Source organism: Quercus lobata, chromosome 1, assembly GCF_001633185.2.
Source record: "Quercus lobata isolate SW786 chromosome 1, ValleyOak3.0 Primary Assembly, whole genome shotgun sequence".
Lineage (NCBI taxonomy): Eukaryota > Viridiplantae > Streptophyta > Magnoliopsida > Fagales > Fagaceae > Quercus > Quercus lobata.
The window spans coordinates 23,936,100-23,955,366 of NC_044904.1; the positions used below are offsets into that span (position 1 = coordinate 23,936,100).

Genomic DNA, 19,267 nt, shown 5'->3' on the forward strand with positions numbered 1-19,267 from the left:
GTAATGAAAAAAAGAGATAGATAGAATGAAAGAAATGGGTAGTGAACTTGAGATGCGGCCAATCGAGCCATTGATTAGATCAAGTAGAGAGGTTTGAGAAAAAGCTGAGAACACTTTGAGAAGAGAAGTGTTGTCAATAGTATTATAAGGTGACAACACTTTGAGGTGTGACTCTCTGAATGATCCTTTCAATATTGCAATGAATTATGCTATGGAATTAGAGAGGTAAATTTAAATAGTTTGAAATTGAATATAGGGAAGAGGATGACAACACGTGAGACAAAGGGAGATGTGGAAATTTTTGAGTTTTGTTTTAATTGATTTTGAAGAAGGATGTTTCAGTCTTTTAACTTTGTTCCACTTAAGCAAGAAGCATGTGCTTGTCACATGCAACAAGATTTTGTTAAATATAATAGCAAAAATGACACCAAGGTGCAAAGTGTGATAAGTGTGATAGTTTAGGGTACAAAGTGTGATAGTTTAGGGTGGTAAAGTGTAATTTCCCCTTTAATAAATTACTTCTATTTCTATATTTCTCTCAAAAAAAAAATCTATTTCTATTTTACTTATCATCATCTAGGAATATATTGACTAATTTGTATATATATAGACATACAATCCGTTCCATATCTTGCCTGAGCTTTCATGGTTTAATCCCTTTGTTAGAAAATTAAGGCTATCTTATCGAGATTGGAGGACCAATTGGCCGGCCAAATTCTCTTTTCCCCGGAAACTACGCCTATGATGAATAAATGAGTTAAAGGAAGGAACCAATGCTAAACTCCTGTGAATAGGCTTGAAAGGGAGTGAAGTGACTCATCGGTATGAGGCATGAATGCTCTCACAAGGATAAGTAAAGCTAGAAGTAGGCTAGAACAGGACTAGGGCAAGAGAAAGGAAAGCAGAGAGATGCACTGTTTGAATTGGCAAAATCTCATATTCTCATATAAGACACACGAGACTAAATCTTGCAAAAACCTAAAAGAAATATATTAGTACATTAGCTTGATAATAAAAATGCAATAGTTTCAAATCCTACTGTACTTATATAAACAAATATAAAAAAAAAAATCCCTAGGTCTCCATTTTTGGCTTCATGGTGATCTGCTAAGCATTGAGTTTTGTAAGTGTATATACGCATAGCATAGCCCAGCTATTGGGCTTAAGCCCAACTTTACTTTACCTATATAGCACATTACTTACTGTACACACCCATTGCTTCTTTTTTTTTTTTTTTTTTTTTTTTTTTTTGAGGGGGATACACACCTTTTGCTTGTATAACATTTTCTCAATGTTCGTATATAAAGACAATTTATTGTACTGTTACAGACACACAGAAATACACATTTTATTACTTTATTCTTTTTGTTTTTATTTTCTCAACATGTTAGTATATATACACGCCTAGCCCATTAGGCTTAAGCCTAGTCTACTTTACTTGTCCGTAAATTTGTACAATAAATTACTTGTTGTATCTTTTTATTCTGTGTCTTTATTTTTTCAACAAGTATGATGGACCAATTGGTGATGTGTAATGGTTGAGCTCGGCCATGATCCTCAGCTCAACTTCAGTAAAGGTTGAGGCCAAGCAAAATAAATCAATGATTGAGTTTGAGTTAAGGACAAGAATTGGGATCAAGCAACTATTCTAGAAAGCAATCCCTGAAATCAAAGAGCTTTAATATACTCTAAAAATCTCTTACCAATTTGAATATTGAAGATGGAGTAAGGGGACATAACTCAGGGTCTAGTAATTAATAATTATTTTATTGTTAAAATTATATTATTTAACTTAATTAGATAGGATGACTTTCATTTATGAATTTTATAAGTTCAATTCACCAACCTCCTATTCGTAAAAGTGGACCCCAAGTTTGGGGAATCAATTTGCCCCAGTTTTGGTTTGTTCCCAAGCTCCTCCATAAGCCCAGACTTAAAAGGGCCTTATTAATCTGAATCTAACCAGTTCATTGTGAGAACCAGGTCCAATATTGTATTGTACGGCCTCTCTAAGGATCCATAGAGATTCAATGCTAATTGAGTGACCACCACTCTGTTCATATCAATGAGTATGAAGCCAGTTTTCATGAAAAGCATTTCAATCATTCTTTTTTTTTTTTTTTTTTTTTTTTGCCAAAATGCAAAATTGACTCTCTAAGTTTCTTAAGATTTCATTTTAGTTCTCTAACTTTGTTTTTATTCATTTCAGTCCTCTAAGTTTTAAATTTATTCAATTAAGGCCTTCCGTCAAACTTTTGTTAAGATTTTTTGAAAAAAAAAAATCTGGAAAATATTTTTCAATCATTAATTGATTTTTTTTAATTTAGAAAACTGAAATAAAATATGAAAAAACTTAGAGGATGAATTTTGCATTTTAACCCTTTTTTTCCTTGTAGCTTCAGGACTGCCCAGTGTCCCTTTGGATGATTGTATCGAATCAGGCAGCACATACTCCATAAACGTTTATGTTTCTTATCAATCGTATTTCAAAATTTCACCATCAAGCATCAACTTTATTGAACAGTATCAGTTTTTTTAATTATTACACCATCTGCTGCTCTTAACTAATTAGTTTACAATATATAATGAAGATCGAAGAGTGAGACTTTACACAACATCAACAACCAAGATGATTGTAAATACCATTTCCCAGTTCAAAATTTCGAGATCATAACATCTCAAGTTCTTATACAACATTATTTTTGAAATGTTTTCTATCTAGGTGTGATGGATGAAATGACTCCACTGACAAGTTCAGTGGCAGATATCTCTGATGACACATAAGGATCCTTCACCATAGAGGATGATGATGGTCCAGTTGCGACCTTTTCAGCATTAGTGACCATAGGACCTGCTGATCTAATGTCGGAATCAGGCATCATATGCCATATACTTTCAAGTTCTCGATCCGCCTCTGCCATTGAAGGTCTAGCATCCGTCTCATCTTCACAACACTCGAGAGCCAAATTTAAAAATTTCACCACATTTAGGAGGATAAGATCCCATTTGCCCATCAATGGTCGAAAAGATCATACCAGATTTACACTCAACATTAACCTGAAACAGATAGAAACCATTTTTTTAATATAAACTACGAGAGACCATTTTATTACATAAATTTAAGCCAAAGTATCCAAAGGATCAAATAATATAAACTATATGCCAAAATGATCACAGCTGATATAGAAGTAAACGAGTGTTTCACATAAGGCCGAAAGTGAAGATTTTAAAAGGATTTCAATGTTTTACTGAAGTTAAAACTAAAATTTGTAAATGAGGATATCTCTCATTTAAATTTGTAAAGACGAGAGATATCCTCATTTGCAAATTTGAGGATATAAATTTAAATGAGAGATATCCTCATTTGCAAATTTGAGGATATCCTCAAATTTAAAACTAAATTTTGCAAATGAGGACATAATTGAAAGTTGTGAAACTTTACCCTGCCCAAATAAAACAAATTACAGAAGAATAATTTCCCTTTCATGCACGAGCACCTGTTAACCATTAGGCCCCTATAAAATCCAAGGCAAATAGGTCTACAAGGTTTTACCTCTCTAACAATGTTTTTGCCGTGAGAGATTGGCTGCTTCCCGGTCAGGAGTTCAAGAAATACAACATCACTCTTGTCTGTTAATTTACCAGTCAAGAAATACTCCGGATCAAGGTAACCCTACAAATTTAATTCAGAGAATATGAGAATAAAGAAATAGAGATCATTTACATCTCCAATCTCATACTATTAAGTTTATTTCATCTAGTTTGAGTTACATTTATTTTTTATTTTTAAAATTGTTGTATGAATTTATAATTTAAACAAATGGTTAATTGCAAAAAACCACCCTAAACTATAAGGATTGCCAATAACCAATAGCTCAACTGGCACTTAATGGGATGAAGGCTGAGGTTGTGGATTCAAAACCCATTGGGTATGAGTGTAACTTACCAATCAATATATATGTGTGTGTGTGTGTGTGGGAATACATGCACTTTGCATCCCAATAAAACCTTGCAATCAACACCCTAATTGAAACAATTGTGCCAATCTACACCCCCACCATCCAAATATGGTCAAATTTAATGTTTGTGTGATTTGCACATCTCAAACTCAACGACTCTCATGTGCTTGACTAGGTGAATTTAGAGTTCAATTAGGTCATCCAATCAAGCTATGTGGAGGTGACAAGCAAGCGTTACACATAGCGAAACAAATGAATGGGTGCAATACTGGGAAAGCAAAGTGAATAGGGATTGGCTGAGCCATCAAGGAGGAAAGTGGCAAGAAGATGATGTATGAAAAAGATTATACGGTCCCAAAAGATGCCCTTTTTTAGGGGGGTGGGGGGGATGGGGTTCATGAAGAGGTAGTTATGGACTTAAAATGTTGGAGGAAGGAGTGGCATGGAGGAAGCCTTGCCATAAGTTACCGAATTGGAGGTTGGAGTTGGTGGGGAAAAGGGTAGGCGATTTTGATCCTAGGGTTAGTGGAGGAAGAGAAGGGGGAGATTGGAGAATGTGGAGGGGTTAGAGAGAGAGGTGGCTGTGGTGCAAATGAAGATGGGAAGGTTAAATGGATTATGCAACACTAAGGGATTGAAGCCCATGCAAGTTTCTACCAAATTTCATAGCCCTAATCAACATTGAATGAGAGTATATGGACTATTCCAGTGGGTGTTGCTGTGAGACCAAGCAAGAGTGTGTCATGAGATGGAAACAACTTGTTTGGGATATTGTGGATTAGGTCAAGCACATGAGAATCAGTTGACATAGTTTGAGATGGAGAGGGAGACTTATTTTTACTAATTTTTGGGTGAGTCTGTGATGCAAGGAGTACCAAAATTATTTCAGATATTCTTTGAGATACTAGGTCAATAAGTTATGGTTCAATGTGCACTTCCTCCTCCCATAATAATGTGATGGAAGATGAAGTTGTGGGTTCAATACCCACTAGGTGCATGCATAACTTACCAATCAAAATAATAATAATTCATTAAGATGCCTGATTTTATTTTGAATTTTGAATTCATTGTGATTGAGGGTTTTATCGGATTTAATTGTGGCATGATTAGAGCTTTTAATATTGATGTAAGCCTGGAAGCCCTATTAAAATAGTTGCTCTTGTAATCGTTTGATACCAAGTTGATGTAGAACATAGTAAGGAAAGCAAGAAATAAGATACAAAAAGGGAAGAACCACCTAGGCTTCACCACCTAAGGGTGCTTGGAATCACCACCAAAAAAGAGAGAATTTTTCATCAAGAAATTCTTATTCAAAATGCAATGTTGTCATGATTACAAGAGACACTATTTTAATAGTGCTTCCAAGATTACATCAATATGGAAATTTTTAATCATGCCACAATTAAATCCCACAAAATCCTCAATCACTATAAGCCCAAACTAATTCAAAATTCAAATAAAAGTCTGAAATCCGGTGTCTCAAATAAGTAAAAATTGTAAATAAGTTGGGAGCCCACAATAACGATTAAAATAGGGCTCTTGTAATCGTGAAAGTAGTACAAATTGAATAAGAATTTTCTTACGAGATAATGTTTCTCTAACTTGGTTGTGATTCCAAGTACTCTTAGGTGGTGATGCCTAAGGTTTACAGGCCTATTCTAAGTGGTGAAGCTTAAGATTTATCCTACTTTATCTTTATTTTTCTACCTTTGTCTTACATCAGTCAGGTATTTTAGTGAAAGTCTGCAGTTAGTGAGGGTATTTTAGTTATTTAGTTACTAAAAAGAGTAGATCCATCGCTTTACCCTTTGAGGTCATGCGCAAATCACGAGTGACCATTAACCTTAACCCTAATTTGGATGATAGGGTACCTATTGGCACAATTGTTTCAATTAGAATGTTGATTGCAAATTTTCAAACTTTGTGGTGAGCAAGTACCCCATAGTTTAGGGAGGTTTTTTTTGCAATTAACCCTTAAAACAAAAATGGAAATGGACAACACTATATTATCAATTCATTTTTATTGTTTTTCCAAGAAGGGTCAGGAGCGCAGGCTAGACAGTGAAATGTTGAAACATATAAAAATTATAGGCAATTAACATGTGGCACTTGTGCCATAGTTGGAGAACACTGATAACAAAATCAGTGATACAAAGGGGGAAGAACTCACTCATCAACCTAGACACATATGAAGTTTATAATTCTATTAGTTAAACATCAATTATAAGAGTCTTACTAGTGTCACCTATTATTAATAAAAAGAAAAAGAAAAAAAAAGTCTTACTGGCGTCCCCCTCACAACAGTGGATACATGAGCAAGCATTGTCCCTTCAATATTTGGAATTGGTGCAAGTTGTGAAAGTCCAAAATCAGCAACTTTTGCCATATACTTAAGAGTCCAATAATATGTTGCTAGCCTTGATATCTCGGTGAAATATAGGAGGATTGGCTTCAGTATGTAGGTAGAGGATGCCCTTAGCCGATCCCAAGGCAATTCTCAATCTCATTGCAAAACTCAGAGGTTCTTTACACTTAGTTGTATTATTGCACACATGACCCCTAATAAGCTCATTAGGATGGGATGCAGAATTTGAAAATTAAAATGGTTACATTTAACTCCAAAAAAAAAAAAAAGGGCAAAAAAGAAAGAAGGGGGGGGGGGGAGTGTACTTTTGCAAGTTATAAATTGCAAGTTTACTTGCATTCACACGCAATGAGGAACACCTAGAAAATATTATAGTGAGATCAAGAAAAGGCAAGCTTAAAGAATGAATATAAGGTATACCAGAAAGGTGATCCTTTAAAGTACCATTTGACATAAACTCATAGACCAACATCTGCATGCAAAACAATACTTATGTGAAGCTCTTCCTAAGCAAAATTTTCAAAACATATTAAGCAACAAAGACCAAGAAAAGGCTAGTCCCTATAAAGCCACACAATTTTGTAGGAGAAGAAAGACTACTCATGAAGAAGTAATTGAAAAACTATATTATCTCAGGTTCACTAAGAAAGGACGTATTTAAGTTTTTAATCCGTTTCTTCGAGCCAAATAATCCTTTAATTATGAACTCTTTATATGCTCCTCCACTATTAAGCAACAAATTTGGCCAAATCTCATTTGTAATATCTCTAGATTGAATTTGATTTCTTCCATTGTTTGCAACTATTCAAAGTAGCTATATACTTTTTTTGATAATTTGATAGATATAATGGGAGAGGGGGAATTTGAAGTTTTGAACCCTCGACATCTCTGTTGGAAACACCAAAAAGTGTCAATTGAGTTACAAAACTTCTAGCAACTATTCAAAGAACTTATATACACGATTTTGCATATTTCTTTTTCTTTTAATTTTTTTTTTTTACTCTTACAGCTTTCATATTCATTTGGTTTAATTGCATCAAATTCCTAAGTTGATGGGAATCATCTCCTTGTGTACCCAATAATGAGACTAATGGATAATCCAATCTTTTATTGATTATATATAAAGGTTGGGTTTAATTTACATCTAATGTAACTTTAGTCAATGTTATACCAGTGAATATTTTTTTATGGTTTGATAAGCCTACTATTGGATTAGATTTTCTTCTTATCCCTTTCATTCTAGTAAAATTTCAAGATGATTCTCATCTACAAAATGTTCAAATCTCAAGTTTTTATATTTTAAAATAATGTATAAAAGATTTATGGATCAAATAGTAAACAACATCAGATTCACAAAAAATTTGGCATGTGTGTTAAGAACATAGAGAACATATAATCCAACAGTGGGATTTCCAAAATAAGTTTTTAGGTGGTGTAATCTATATATTACTAAAAGCTAAAACGTAGCATTTAATATTGCTATGCTCACGTTGAGCCAAGTCAGTAGCCATGTCATTTCCATAATATTTATTTTTGTATTTTCCCAACAATTTAAAAATAGATTTTATCGATTTTAAAATAATAAAATAAATCTCACATCTATCTTCACCATAAAAGCCGCTTCCTATTAAATTAATTCCCACTACTATCTCCACCATAAAGCTCATTTATTAATTCCCACCACTATCTCCACCATAATTCCCACCATTATATCTATATATCTATATCTATATCATTTTCTCTCTTCATCTTTGCCAAAACCTACAGTTTCAAACTCTTAATCTAATTCTCACTAGCATTTTCCCTTAAAAACCAACAACACAACATTTCGGCTTTAGGAAGTTACAAATCTCACCTCTATCTCCACCATAAAGCCCACTTCCTATTAAATTAAGTCCCACCACTTTCTCCACCATAAAGCCCATTTATTAATTCTCACCACTATCTCCACCACTATCTCTACCATAATTCCCACCACTATATCTATATATCTATATCTATATCTACATTAGTTTCTCTCTTCATCTTTGCCAAAACCTACATTTTCAAACTCTTAATCTAATTCTCACTAGCATTTTCCCTTAAAAACCAACAAACACAACGTTCCGGCTTTAGGAAGTTACAAATCTCACCTCTATCTCCACCATAAAGCCTACTTCTTATTAATTCAATTCCCACAACTATCTCCATCATAAATCCCATTTATTAATTCCCACCACTATCTCCACCATAATTCCCACCACTATATCTATATATCTATATCTTTATCTATACCAGTTTCTCTCTTCATCTTTGCCAAAACCTACAATTTCAAACTCTTAATCTAATTCTCACTAGCATTTTCCCTTAAAAACCAACAAACACAACGTTGCAGCCTTAGGAAGTTACAAATTTGTACCTTTCATATTCCTTCTCCCTCAACTTCTTTCTTTATCTCTCTCTACGTTCTTCTCTATGTCCCTCTATCTAAAACACCAAAGCAACCTTCTCTCATTCTACAACCCTTCCTTCTTCTTACCTCTCGCCTTTCTTTGAATCTAACAACGATGAAGAAGCATGATGGTTGAATCCAAATTGTTTAAATTGGAGCTATTAACAACGGTGTTGTTGAAGGCGAGAGTGGCCCTGATGATCACCTCCTAGGCTGTTCGTTGCTCCAACCCAGAAGACTGAATCGTCCTACACAAGGATTTAAAGGCTTCCCAACAGGTTTATTAACTCCAAAGATCAAAACTTTTTTTTTCTTTTTTGTTTGGTGGGTTTCATTGAAATTTACTATATGAATGAAATGTTTTATTTCTGAATGTGGGTTTTGAAGAATTTTTACTTATTTTGTAGTATTACATAAAGGCCAATTCATGGAAATGCAAATCGAAACATATGGGAAGAATAGAAAGTATTTTTTTTTTTTTTTGGATCAAGAAATGGATGTGTGAATATATGTGGAGACTATGGCAATAATTAGTTGGTTGATAAATCTTTAATTTGCAAATAATTTGGAGGCTATGCTTAGCAAGTTGTTATATTTGAAGTTGTTTTAATATGTGGTTAAATGGTATCCTTTATTTTGAAGCAAACTGGCTGTGTTAGACAGTGATTATTTAGAGTTTTGTTGTTACATTTGAATTATGCATCAATTCATAATTTTTGTGCTACTATTTAAACCCCTACTTTAAACTTGGATAAATTTCTTAGTGTTACATGTGCACAAATAGTTTGATAAAATTCTTAAGTGATGTTTCATTGGCCTTTTCAAAAAATGGAATTTTTCATACAATATAACCAAAGTTGCCAACAATTTTTTTTTTTTATTTGGATTATGTTTCTCCAACTTAAAAATGAATTACTGGCTTCTATGGATGGTACCTATTCTTTGAACTTGATTTTAGGTTTCTCTTGATTCTATTCTTTTAGAAAACATATACATTCTCCAATTGTAAGTTTTGGTTTAGTTGACAGATCTTGAATTGGCAAGCAAGCAGAAGCTACCTTTAATAGTTTTAAGGTTGGTAATTAAAGTGATTCATTAACCTAGCAGATGTTCAGGATTGTGTTTAGTTCTAAAGGGGTGGTTTCTCTCTCTACTATTCGATGAAATTTGTTTTTTTTAATTTAAATTTGAATTTAAATTTTATTTTATTTTATTTATCTTGGGTCTCACAATGTTTTTCTCATTGTTTAATCAAAATGCAAAAATTCAGTTTAATTCAAGGTCATCAAAGCTGTTGGCTAATATCCTGTACTCATAGGCCTATCGGTTGGGAACTTAATTGCTTAATGAGATGAAATGGTAAGTGTTTTTTCTTGAATTTTCTTTTTGGGTTGCTTTGAAATAATCTATTCTATAAGTGTTCTTTTGGTGTTGCATAACATATGCTTGATGAAATCTCTTTTAAATTTGATGTGAAATCTTTCCATTCAAAGTTTTTTCCCCTCCTCATGTTGTGATAAATCTAATTAGCTATACTATGGTTGTAAAAAATTAATGTTTCCATGCAAATGATTAATTTGGTTATAATAGAAAATTCCCAAATATATTTATTTAAATAAAAAATTAATTTGATTGTAGACAACTTAACTACTTTTATAACTCCATGAATTGACTAATATGTCATTTACTATGATATACAACAAATTTTGTGCATATTGTTTATAGGTTTAATTTTCTTTCTTGCTTGCTTTGCACTTCCTACGAATGGTTAAAAAAAAATCTCATTGCTTGCTTTGACTAATTTTGCTTATTTTTGATTTCATCAAAGAGCAGTATTACCAACAAAATAAAGAAAAAAGGAGAAAGGGAGAATTGAGGCCGTGGGTCATAATAGGTAGGCTTTTTATTTTTTTTACTTATATTTTTAAATGTATTGTTATGATTTATGAGATTGTTATGCCCCTTTGTAAATTATTAGCCATTTGCTCTAACCTCTAAATTTGGAATGATGTCCTAGGACTATATAATGGTTATTGGAGCATCAAAGCCAACTGTAGTGGCTGATGCTGATAAGTTTTCCAGTATGAAAAGGTAAAATGTTGGTGAGTTTTATTTAGTTTCAATTTATTTATAATGTATAAATTGTGTTTCACATCTCTGACCTTATGAAGTTTGACGAGTCCAAACAAGTTCCTATAAGTACACTTTGGTGAGATTTTTTATCTTCAAAGAATTGGCATAACAATTATCATGAAATTTATTGTAGCATAGGAACTATAAAGCAATTTGCTATACATAGCCATGAATTTTGATTGGGTAAAATACTATTTTGGTCCCTAAACTTTGACAAAAATTTGTTTTTTGTCCCTAAACTTTAAAAAGTTCTTTTTCTATCCCTAAACTTTGTAAAGAGTTTTTTTAATGGTTTAGAGATAAAAATAGGGATAAAAAAGGAACTGATTTCAATAATTTAGGGATGAAAAGTAAAGTTTAAGGACAGAAATAAAACATTTTCAATAATTTGGGGATGAAAACTGAACTTTTCAATAGTTTAGGGACGAAAAATGAACTCCTTAAAGTTCAGGGATGAAAAAACAAACTTTTGATAAAGTTTAGGGACCAAAATAGTATTTTACCCATTTTGATTCTATATGTCTATTATACCAAGTAATAATTGATGCTTTTGAATGCTTCATATTCTATCCACAATTTGTTCAGTTTTCATGGATAATCTATTGTTTCAAGTTTAGGTTATTCATGATACTCAGATTCAGAGTTTGAACTTTTGGATTAAGTTTACTATAAATGATTACATCATTGTGGTGTCCTTCATTGCTTTGAGGAGTAAATTTTGACTTGAACGAATAAGATGAACTAAAGTATATATGAATGAAATAAGATGCATGTGGTTGTGTTGTCAATTGCCATTACTCGTATTCTATACCATATATAAACTCTACAATGACGTAGCTCTTCATTATAACGAATGGTCTTGGTTGATGAAAGTGAAAAATCACTGTAGACAAAAATCGAAACTGCAATCTTTATTTTGAACTCATATGTGCTCAATTAGGAATGATATATATTGGTCATGGTGAGCAAAGAAAACAAAACTTTTTTTTTTTTTTTTTTGCACACATGCATGCAATGAATATATGAATAGGATGGCTTCAGTCAGTTTGCCAGATAATGTCTTCCAACTCTTTTTCACATTGCTTCACAGAATTAACATCTCATGCTAATGGTGTTTGATGATGTGTAAGGCTATAAGATGTTGAAACATAAGAAACTCTAGGATCTTTTGTTTTTGGTTTTGCATAGTAAGAACATGCAATTACAAAAGGTAAAACCCACCCACACTCCAAAAGGAGAAAAAAAGGGCACTTAGATTTGGGCAAAAGTGACATTTATTTACTTGTAATCATTGGCTGAAACTATTTCACTTAAAATTGTTCATATGCAGGTTTAAAGAAAAGAGATGGGACTCTAGAAGGAGGATGCTTGGGTGAAGATTGTTAGGTAAATGATCTCCAAAATCATATAAGTGTAGAATATATTTATGTAATGAGGTTTATTTATATGTAATAATTTATAATAGAAAATAACATTAATTTATATGTAATATGAAGTTGTATAGATTTGTTGGTGCAAAAATGAAGGTAGATTTTGCATAAAATTCTCTCATTGCCTTGATTTTTTTTATATAAAAAAAAAATTTACCATCTTTATTTTTATGTTGTATTCTCTTTTTTCTTTTAGTTTATTTTTGTTGGGCTAATTAGGCTCTTATTGATATTTGATTTCCTTTAAGCTCATATTCCATGTTAATTAAAATTTAGAGGTGCATGTTTAAGAAGAATAAAAAGAATAAATGAGATTCTAGAATGATATTTATGTTTAAATTTGAAAATTCTTTATTTTTTTATATGATGAAATAATAGTGTTTTAAGTCTGATTATAGTAAATAGCATGATTGATCCTAAGAAGTCACCATTATTATTTTTTAGACCTTAACAGTATCAAATTGGTCTCTTCAATTTTTGGGAAATTATTCTTATAGCCTTTCTAAGCATTTAGATTCATTTATATTAATTTAGCTTTAATGCAATCACACAATTTTTTTTATCTTTGTTATTCTAAATATTAGTGATTTTAAATTTAACTATCTCGTACATCGCACAAGTTAGTAATTAATATTATTTAAAGAGAAAAGTACCTGTTCCCCTTCTTCATCACAATATCCAACCAAAGACACAAGGTTTCGATGATGTAACCTTGACATAAATTCTATCTCTGTCAAGAACTCCTTTTCACCCTGCAAGGATCCCTCTTGTGCACGTTTTATGGCCACAACTGTCCCATCAACTAGAATGCCTTTATAAACTTTACCATACCCTCCTTCGCCAACCTGAGTGGACTTGTCAAAGCTGTTTGTAGCCACGGCCATTTCTCTATAAGCGAAATCCTTCACATCATCAATTTTTACGGAGGTTGTAGACGCTACATATTAAATATAGGTCCAACGTTAAAATAAAAACATAGTGATAGGTGATGCACAAAAAGATGCAGTGCCATTTGTTATAAAATACCTGATAAAATTATGCACTGATTATCAGAATGTTTTATTTATACTTATAAGCACGTACACACTTACAAGTCAACAACATTGTTAAAATTGTTTGTGACTGTTTGTTCTTCAACTTAGATATGGTTTGAGCCAGTATGCAACCAGGTCTTATGGTATATTTTATTCATCTTTAAATGATGCTTCCAATCACAGGCCAGTCAAAACTTGGCTGAGGTTTGCTCTATAGCATTAGCTTATAAGTATAAATAAAACCTTAACTTCACAAACATAAGATACTCACAACGACGTCTTCTCGAAAGTGAATGGTACTTCCCCACATGCATTCTCATTATCAGTAGAGTAACAATTGCAGACAATGTAACTGCAACTGCAATAGTCCCCAGTACTAGGCCAGCCAGTGTGCCTTTGCTTAAACCAGAACTTGGAGAGTTGGCACCATCTGTGACATTGGTGAGAACAATGAACACAAACAAAATCAAAACCACGCAACAATATTCATCTCATATATTAATACATGAAAGAAGGGAAGATGTGACTAAGACATAGTTCATCTATCCTTGGGGTCAAGTCATAAGTGAGAGGGTGTGAATTTGAAGCTGCCTTCTTGATGAATATAAAACACAACTTAATTTTCCAGAACATTTGGATCACAGTGGTACAACTGTATCTGTTCATACTGCTGAACATAGCATTGCCATGGTGAAAGCATTAAACTGCGTAGATCAAGCCTTTCTTCAACGTTGTTGGCAGGAAAAGAAAAGGTGTTCTCCACTTAAATGTGCCACCCACAGACATATCTCATGTAACTCAGAATATGAACACAAAATAATAACAGATAATAATGCCATGAGCCTAATATTGTCTTTTAAGTATAGAAGACTTCATTGAATAGGTCAAATGAATTAGAGAAGAAAGTTCTACATTCTTCGACTGCTATATAAGCATTAGTTCCCACATCAAGAAAGCTCTATCGCAAAAATATATCAGATAAGGGTTTTGAGACAAACCATCTTTTTGGAAGCCCAGTAGAGAGAAGCTGATAAATTCATAAGGTAGAAACATGTCAGGATTACGAATTTTCCATGATGTGAATATATCAAACATTCGCTGAAGCTCACTCCTATTGAAGACGTGTGTTGTTTTCAGCATCATATACAGGAAAAAACTTCAAATGCATTCCCAGTCGAGGTCCTTCTTCCCATGTAAATGAATCAATGTACAGCTGATAAAGAGACAACTCAAGACGAGATGTCAGGAACACCTCAAATTCATATCTATACGTACGAAAATCTGAGAATCCAGGACTTTTCAACCGATATCCAACAAACAAAGGAAGAGCACAGAAACAAGCTACTGGAGATGTAAGGGAATTTTCGTAAGGGGGTGGGCATGCTTGAGCTGGACAAACAGAAGTGGTGTTTGTTGAATTCTGACTCTAATTTTTATCCTCTGTTTCAGATTCACAAAACTGGGTTAGGTTGGAGTCCTGGCATAAGGGATTCCCTTTAAGGCTGAGAGTTAAAAATGAGACTTCATCACATCAATGTGCTATGTCTGTTACACCTTGCAAAACTAAAATTAAAAAGATCACACCCAAAATCTCTAAATCAAGTATTCGCATTTTGAAGATGCATTTCATTACAAATGACGTTCTATATGAAACTAATTAGAAAGTGAAAATTTGGAAGGAGGCATAGAAGCAAACCCGAGAGTGACATTTGGAGGTATATAAGAGTTGCTTGTAAATGTTATATTTGAAAGTTTATTATACTGCAACTCCCTACAATACCAAAGAGCCAAAAGCAATAGCTTAGAAAGCCTAGGACGAGAGTAAATTTATAAAGTTAATCTAGAAGTTTATACTTTTTAATTTTACAGAATTTTGTACTCAGAACAAGGCACCAATTGATTTTTCACCATTATAAAAAAGAAGATGATTGAGAGCATGAACGGACACACACACACCCATGCCAAAAGATGGTGTCACTTTAACTAAGGGATACCAACATTGTCGCTCAAGTCTTACACTATAAGTTTCCCCATTCCATTCAAAGTCCTATTTTGCCAAATGAAGGATGGAACAGAGCCATTCAAAAAATTGTTTGCAATCGACCTGAAATGGGGAATAATTTACCAAATAAAAATCCAAATATTTTATTAACAATTTAATTTATTTATAGAAATTAACTAATAAATTTAAAATTTAATGGTTGAGATAAATGGAATCTCGAATTTAGATTTATACGGAATAATTTACAATAACATTGAATTATTTGACAATAACATATAATCAATCATCTAATAACATTATTTGACTTGATTAGATCGGATGACTTTCATTTATGAATTTTAGAAGTTCAATTCACCAACCTCCAATTGGTAAAAATGGACCCCAAGTTTGGGACTCAATTTGCCCCAGTTTTGGTTTGTTCCCAAGCTCCGCCATAAGCCCAGACTTAAATAGGCCTTATTAATCTGAATCTAACTAGTTCATTGTGAGAACCAGGTCCAATATTGTATTGTGCGGCCTCTCTGAGGATCCATGGCGATTCAATGCTAATTGAGTGACCACCACCCTGTTCATATCAATGTGTATGGAGCCAATTTTCATGAAAAGCATTTCAATCAAATCTTTTTTTTTTCTTGTAGCTTCAGGACTACACAGTGTCCCTTTGGATGAGTGTATCAAATAGCACATACTCCTCCATAAAAATGTTTTTGGGAATGTACGAAAGGAGTTGGAAAAATTGAGGAAACTTCTCCACAAGGCCAAAGAGGAAGCTATCATAAGGGGTGACAATACTAGGGTTAGACAATTAAAAAAGGAAATTGAAGAGTGACGTGATAAGGAGGCTACTATGTGGGCATAGAGGTCAAGACTATTATTGGCAAGGCAAGGTGACAAAAATTCAAAGTACTTTCACTGCTATGCTACGAAAAGGCATCGAAAAAATCTGATTGAGGATTTGAGAGTTGAAGAGGATTCTTGGAAAACCAACCAGGAAGATATCACAGAAATTCTCATAAGCTATTACCAAGATCTTTTCACTTTTTCGGGTCAAATGGAGTCCTCAAGGGTGTGGGAGTGTGTGCCAAATGTGATTACTGATGAGATGAATGCCTTACTAAGCAGACAGTTTGAAGCCCATGAAGTGGAAGTGGCTTTGCAACAAATGGCTCCCCTTAAAGCTCCTGGTCTGGATGGAATGCCACCATTATTCTACCAACACTTTTGGGGTACGGTTAGTCAAGATGTTATTTCCTTCATCCTCATGTGGCTTAACTCAGGTACATTACCCCAATCCCTTAATCATACCTTTATCACATTGATCCCCAAAACTAGTTCTCCTGAGTATGCCCACCAATTTCGCCCTATTAGCTTGTGTAACGTGTTGTATAAAAATTTTTCTAAAGTTTTAGCCAACCGTTTAAAAAAAGTTTTATCCTCTATCATTACTAAACACCAATAAGCCTTTACAAAAGATAGACTTATTTCTGATAATATAATTGTGGCATTTGAAACTCTACACTGCTTGCAAAGATTTAAATCTGGATCTCATGGCTATATGGCAGTAAAACTTGATATGAGTAAGACTTATGATAGAGTGGAGTGGCCTTTGGAGGGAATTATGAGGAGGATGGGATTTAAAGATGGTTGGATAAATCTGATTATGTTATGTGTAAAAACTGTTACTTATGCAGTGCTGGTGAATGGAGAACCTTGTGGTATGATTCATCCAACAAGGGGTATAAGGCAAGGCGACCCCATTTCCCCTTTCCTATTTTTGCTTTGTACTGAAGGGTTGAATGGGTTGATCAAAAAAGCAGAAAGGAATGAGGACATCAATGGTTTCTCCCTATGTTGAAGAGGCCCAAAACTAACACATTTGCTTTTTGCAGATAATAGTCCCCTTTTTTGCAGGGCAACTTTGGAGGAGTGTGGCAAAGTGTTGGATATTTTGAAGGATTATAAAGATGCTTCAGGGCAAAAAATAAACAAGAGCAAGACGGCTCTTTTCTTCAGCAAAGCAACTGAAAGGAGTGTAAAGGACCAAATTAAAGAAGCTTGGGGTGTACTAGAAATCATGCAATATAAGAAATACCTAGGTCTACCATCATTTGTGGGAAAAGGGAAAAAAGCAAGTTTCAACTACATTAAGGAGAGGGTGTGGCGAAAGCTCTAAGGTTGGGAAGGGAAGCTACTTTCACAAGCAAGAAGGGATGTGTTAATTAAATCTGTCATACAAGCCATTCCCACATATACAATGGGATGTTTCAAACTTCCATTGGGTTTATGTAATGAGATTGAGGCCTTGATTAAAATATTTTGGTGGGGGCAAAGAGGTGATCGAAGGAAAATCCATTGGATTAAATGGGATGATTTGACAAAGTCCAAAGGAGTGGGTGGCATGGGCTTTAGAGATTTAGCCAAGTTCAATGATTCACTACTAGCAAAACAAGCATGGTGCCTTTTGCATAATCAAAACTCCCTTTTCTATAAAGTGTTAAAGGCTCGATTTTTCCCCAAATACAACCATCATGGAGGCCAAGGATTCAAGAATGGGCTCTTACGCTTGGAGGAGTATACTTATGGGGAGGGACGTTATTCAAAGGGGGGCTAGGTGGAGAGTGGGTGATGGGAAAAAAAATAAGAATTTGACAGGATCATTGGCTGCCTAGGAAGCATCCCCCTTATGTGTCATCCTATCCATTGGTAGAGCTTGAGAGCTCAGCAGTGGATGTCCTTATAGACCCAAGGAGGAGGCAATGGAATTTAGAAATGATTGATGGTCTATTCAACACTGAGGAGGCAGAGCTGATTAAGACAATCCCCTTAAGCCGTGAAGCAAAAGAGGATGTTTTGTTTTGGCCACACTCAAATGATGGGAAGTATAGCTGCAAGACTGGATATAGGTTCTTAAAAATGGAAGAGGAGCTGAATGATGAGCCACAGGTGACTACAAATGATCATACTCAAGTGTGGAAAGCTGTGTGGTCCATGTGCACCCCACCGAAGGTGAAAACGCTGGTGTCGCATGCTTGTCGTGAAGCTATGCCTACAAAGAGTGCTTTGTTCCGACGCACTATATCAACGGACCCTCACTGTGTCAAGTGCCATGCCTCATCGGAGAATGCCTTGCATGCCTTGTGGTCTTGCCCGGAGTTGGATTCGGTGTGGTCTAATTTACAGTTTTGGAGTGTCCGAGGTGCAGTCCAGTTCGTGGATTTCAAAGAGCTCTTATCCTGGTTGATCCGAAACAACCATCATCTTGAGCTCTTTGCTGTAACGGTCTGGCAAATCTGGAACCAGCGAAACCGAGTGCGCCTCAATCAACCCGCGGACTCACTGCACCAAATAGCTCACATCTCAAAAGTTTGGCTAGTTGACTACCACACCAGGCAGGTGATTTCAAATATACCAATGCAACAAAATCAGCGCCCCAGAAAGCATTGGAAACCACCACCTTAGAAGTTCTTTAAGATCAACTTTGACGGTGCGGTGTTCCCTCATGAGAAAAAATCTAGGATTGGCGTTGTCATTAGAGACCATAGAGGCTTAGTGATAGCGTCATGTTCTAAATTGGTACATCAAGAATTATGTAGTGATGATATTGAAGCCACAGCTGCAGGGTGGGCTCTTGCTTTTGCCTTGGAGATAGGAGTGAAGAGGACTGTATTGGAGGGAGATTCTTTGAATGTTATCAAATGTTTAATGGAGGAAGAGAGGTTGCTGGTACCAATGGGTTTGCTGATTGAGGATGCAAAAAGTTTGTCTCACTGTTTTGATGAATTACTTTACTCTCACACAAAGAGGGAATGTAATGCTTTAGCTCATAGTCTGGCTAGATATGTTGTTGGCATACCAGATTTTTTAGTATGGATGGAGGATGTTTCACCACAACTACACAATGTATTTCAAGCTG

The 19,267-nt window shown here is 34.4% G+C and overlaps 1 protein-coding gene and 1 pseudogene across 1 annotated transcript; one reads left to right on the top strand and one right to left on the bottom strand.

The window, feature by feature from the left end:
* Positions 1-2,714: 2,714 nt before the first annotated feature.
* LOC115951231 lies at positions 2,715-15,789 on the bottom strand (annotated as a pseudogene).
* A 2,334-nt stretch (positions 15,790-18,123) lies between these two features.
* Positions 18,124-18,813, top strand: LOC115951242. Its single transcript, XM_031068431.1, has one exon. It carries the CDS (start codon positions 18,124-18,126, stop codon positions 18,811-18,813), a length of 690 nt encoding a protein of 229 aa, XP_030924291.1.
* Positions 18,814-19,267: the final 454 nt, after the last annotated feature.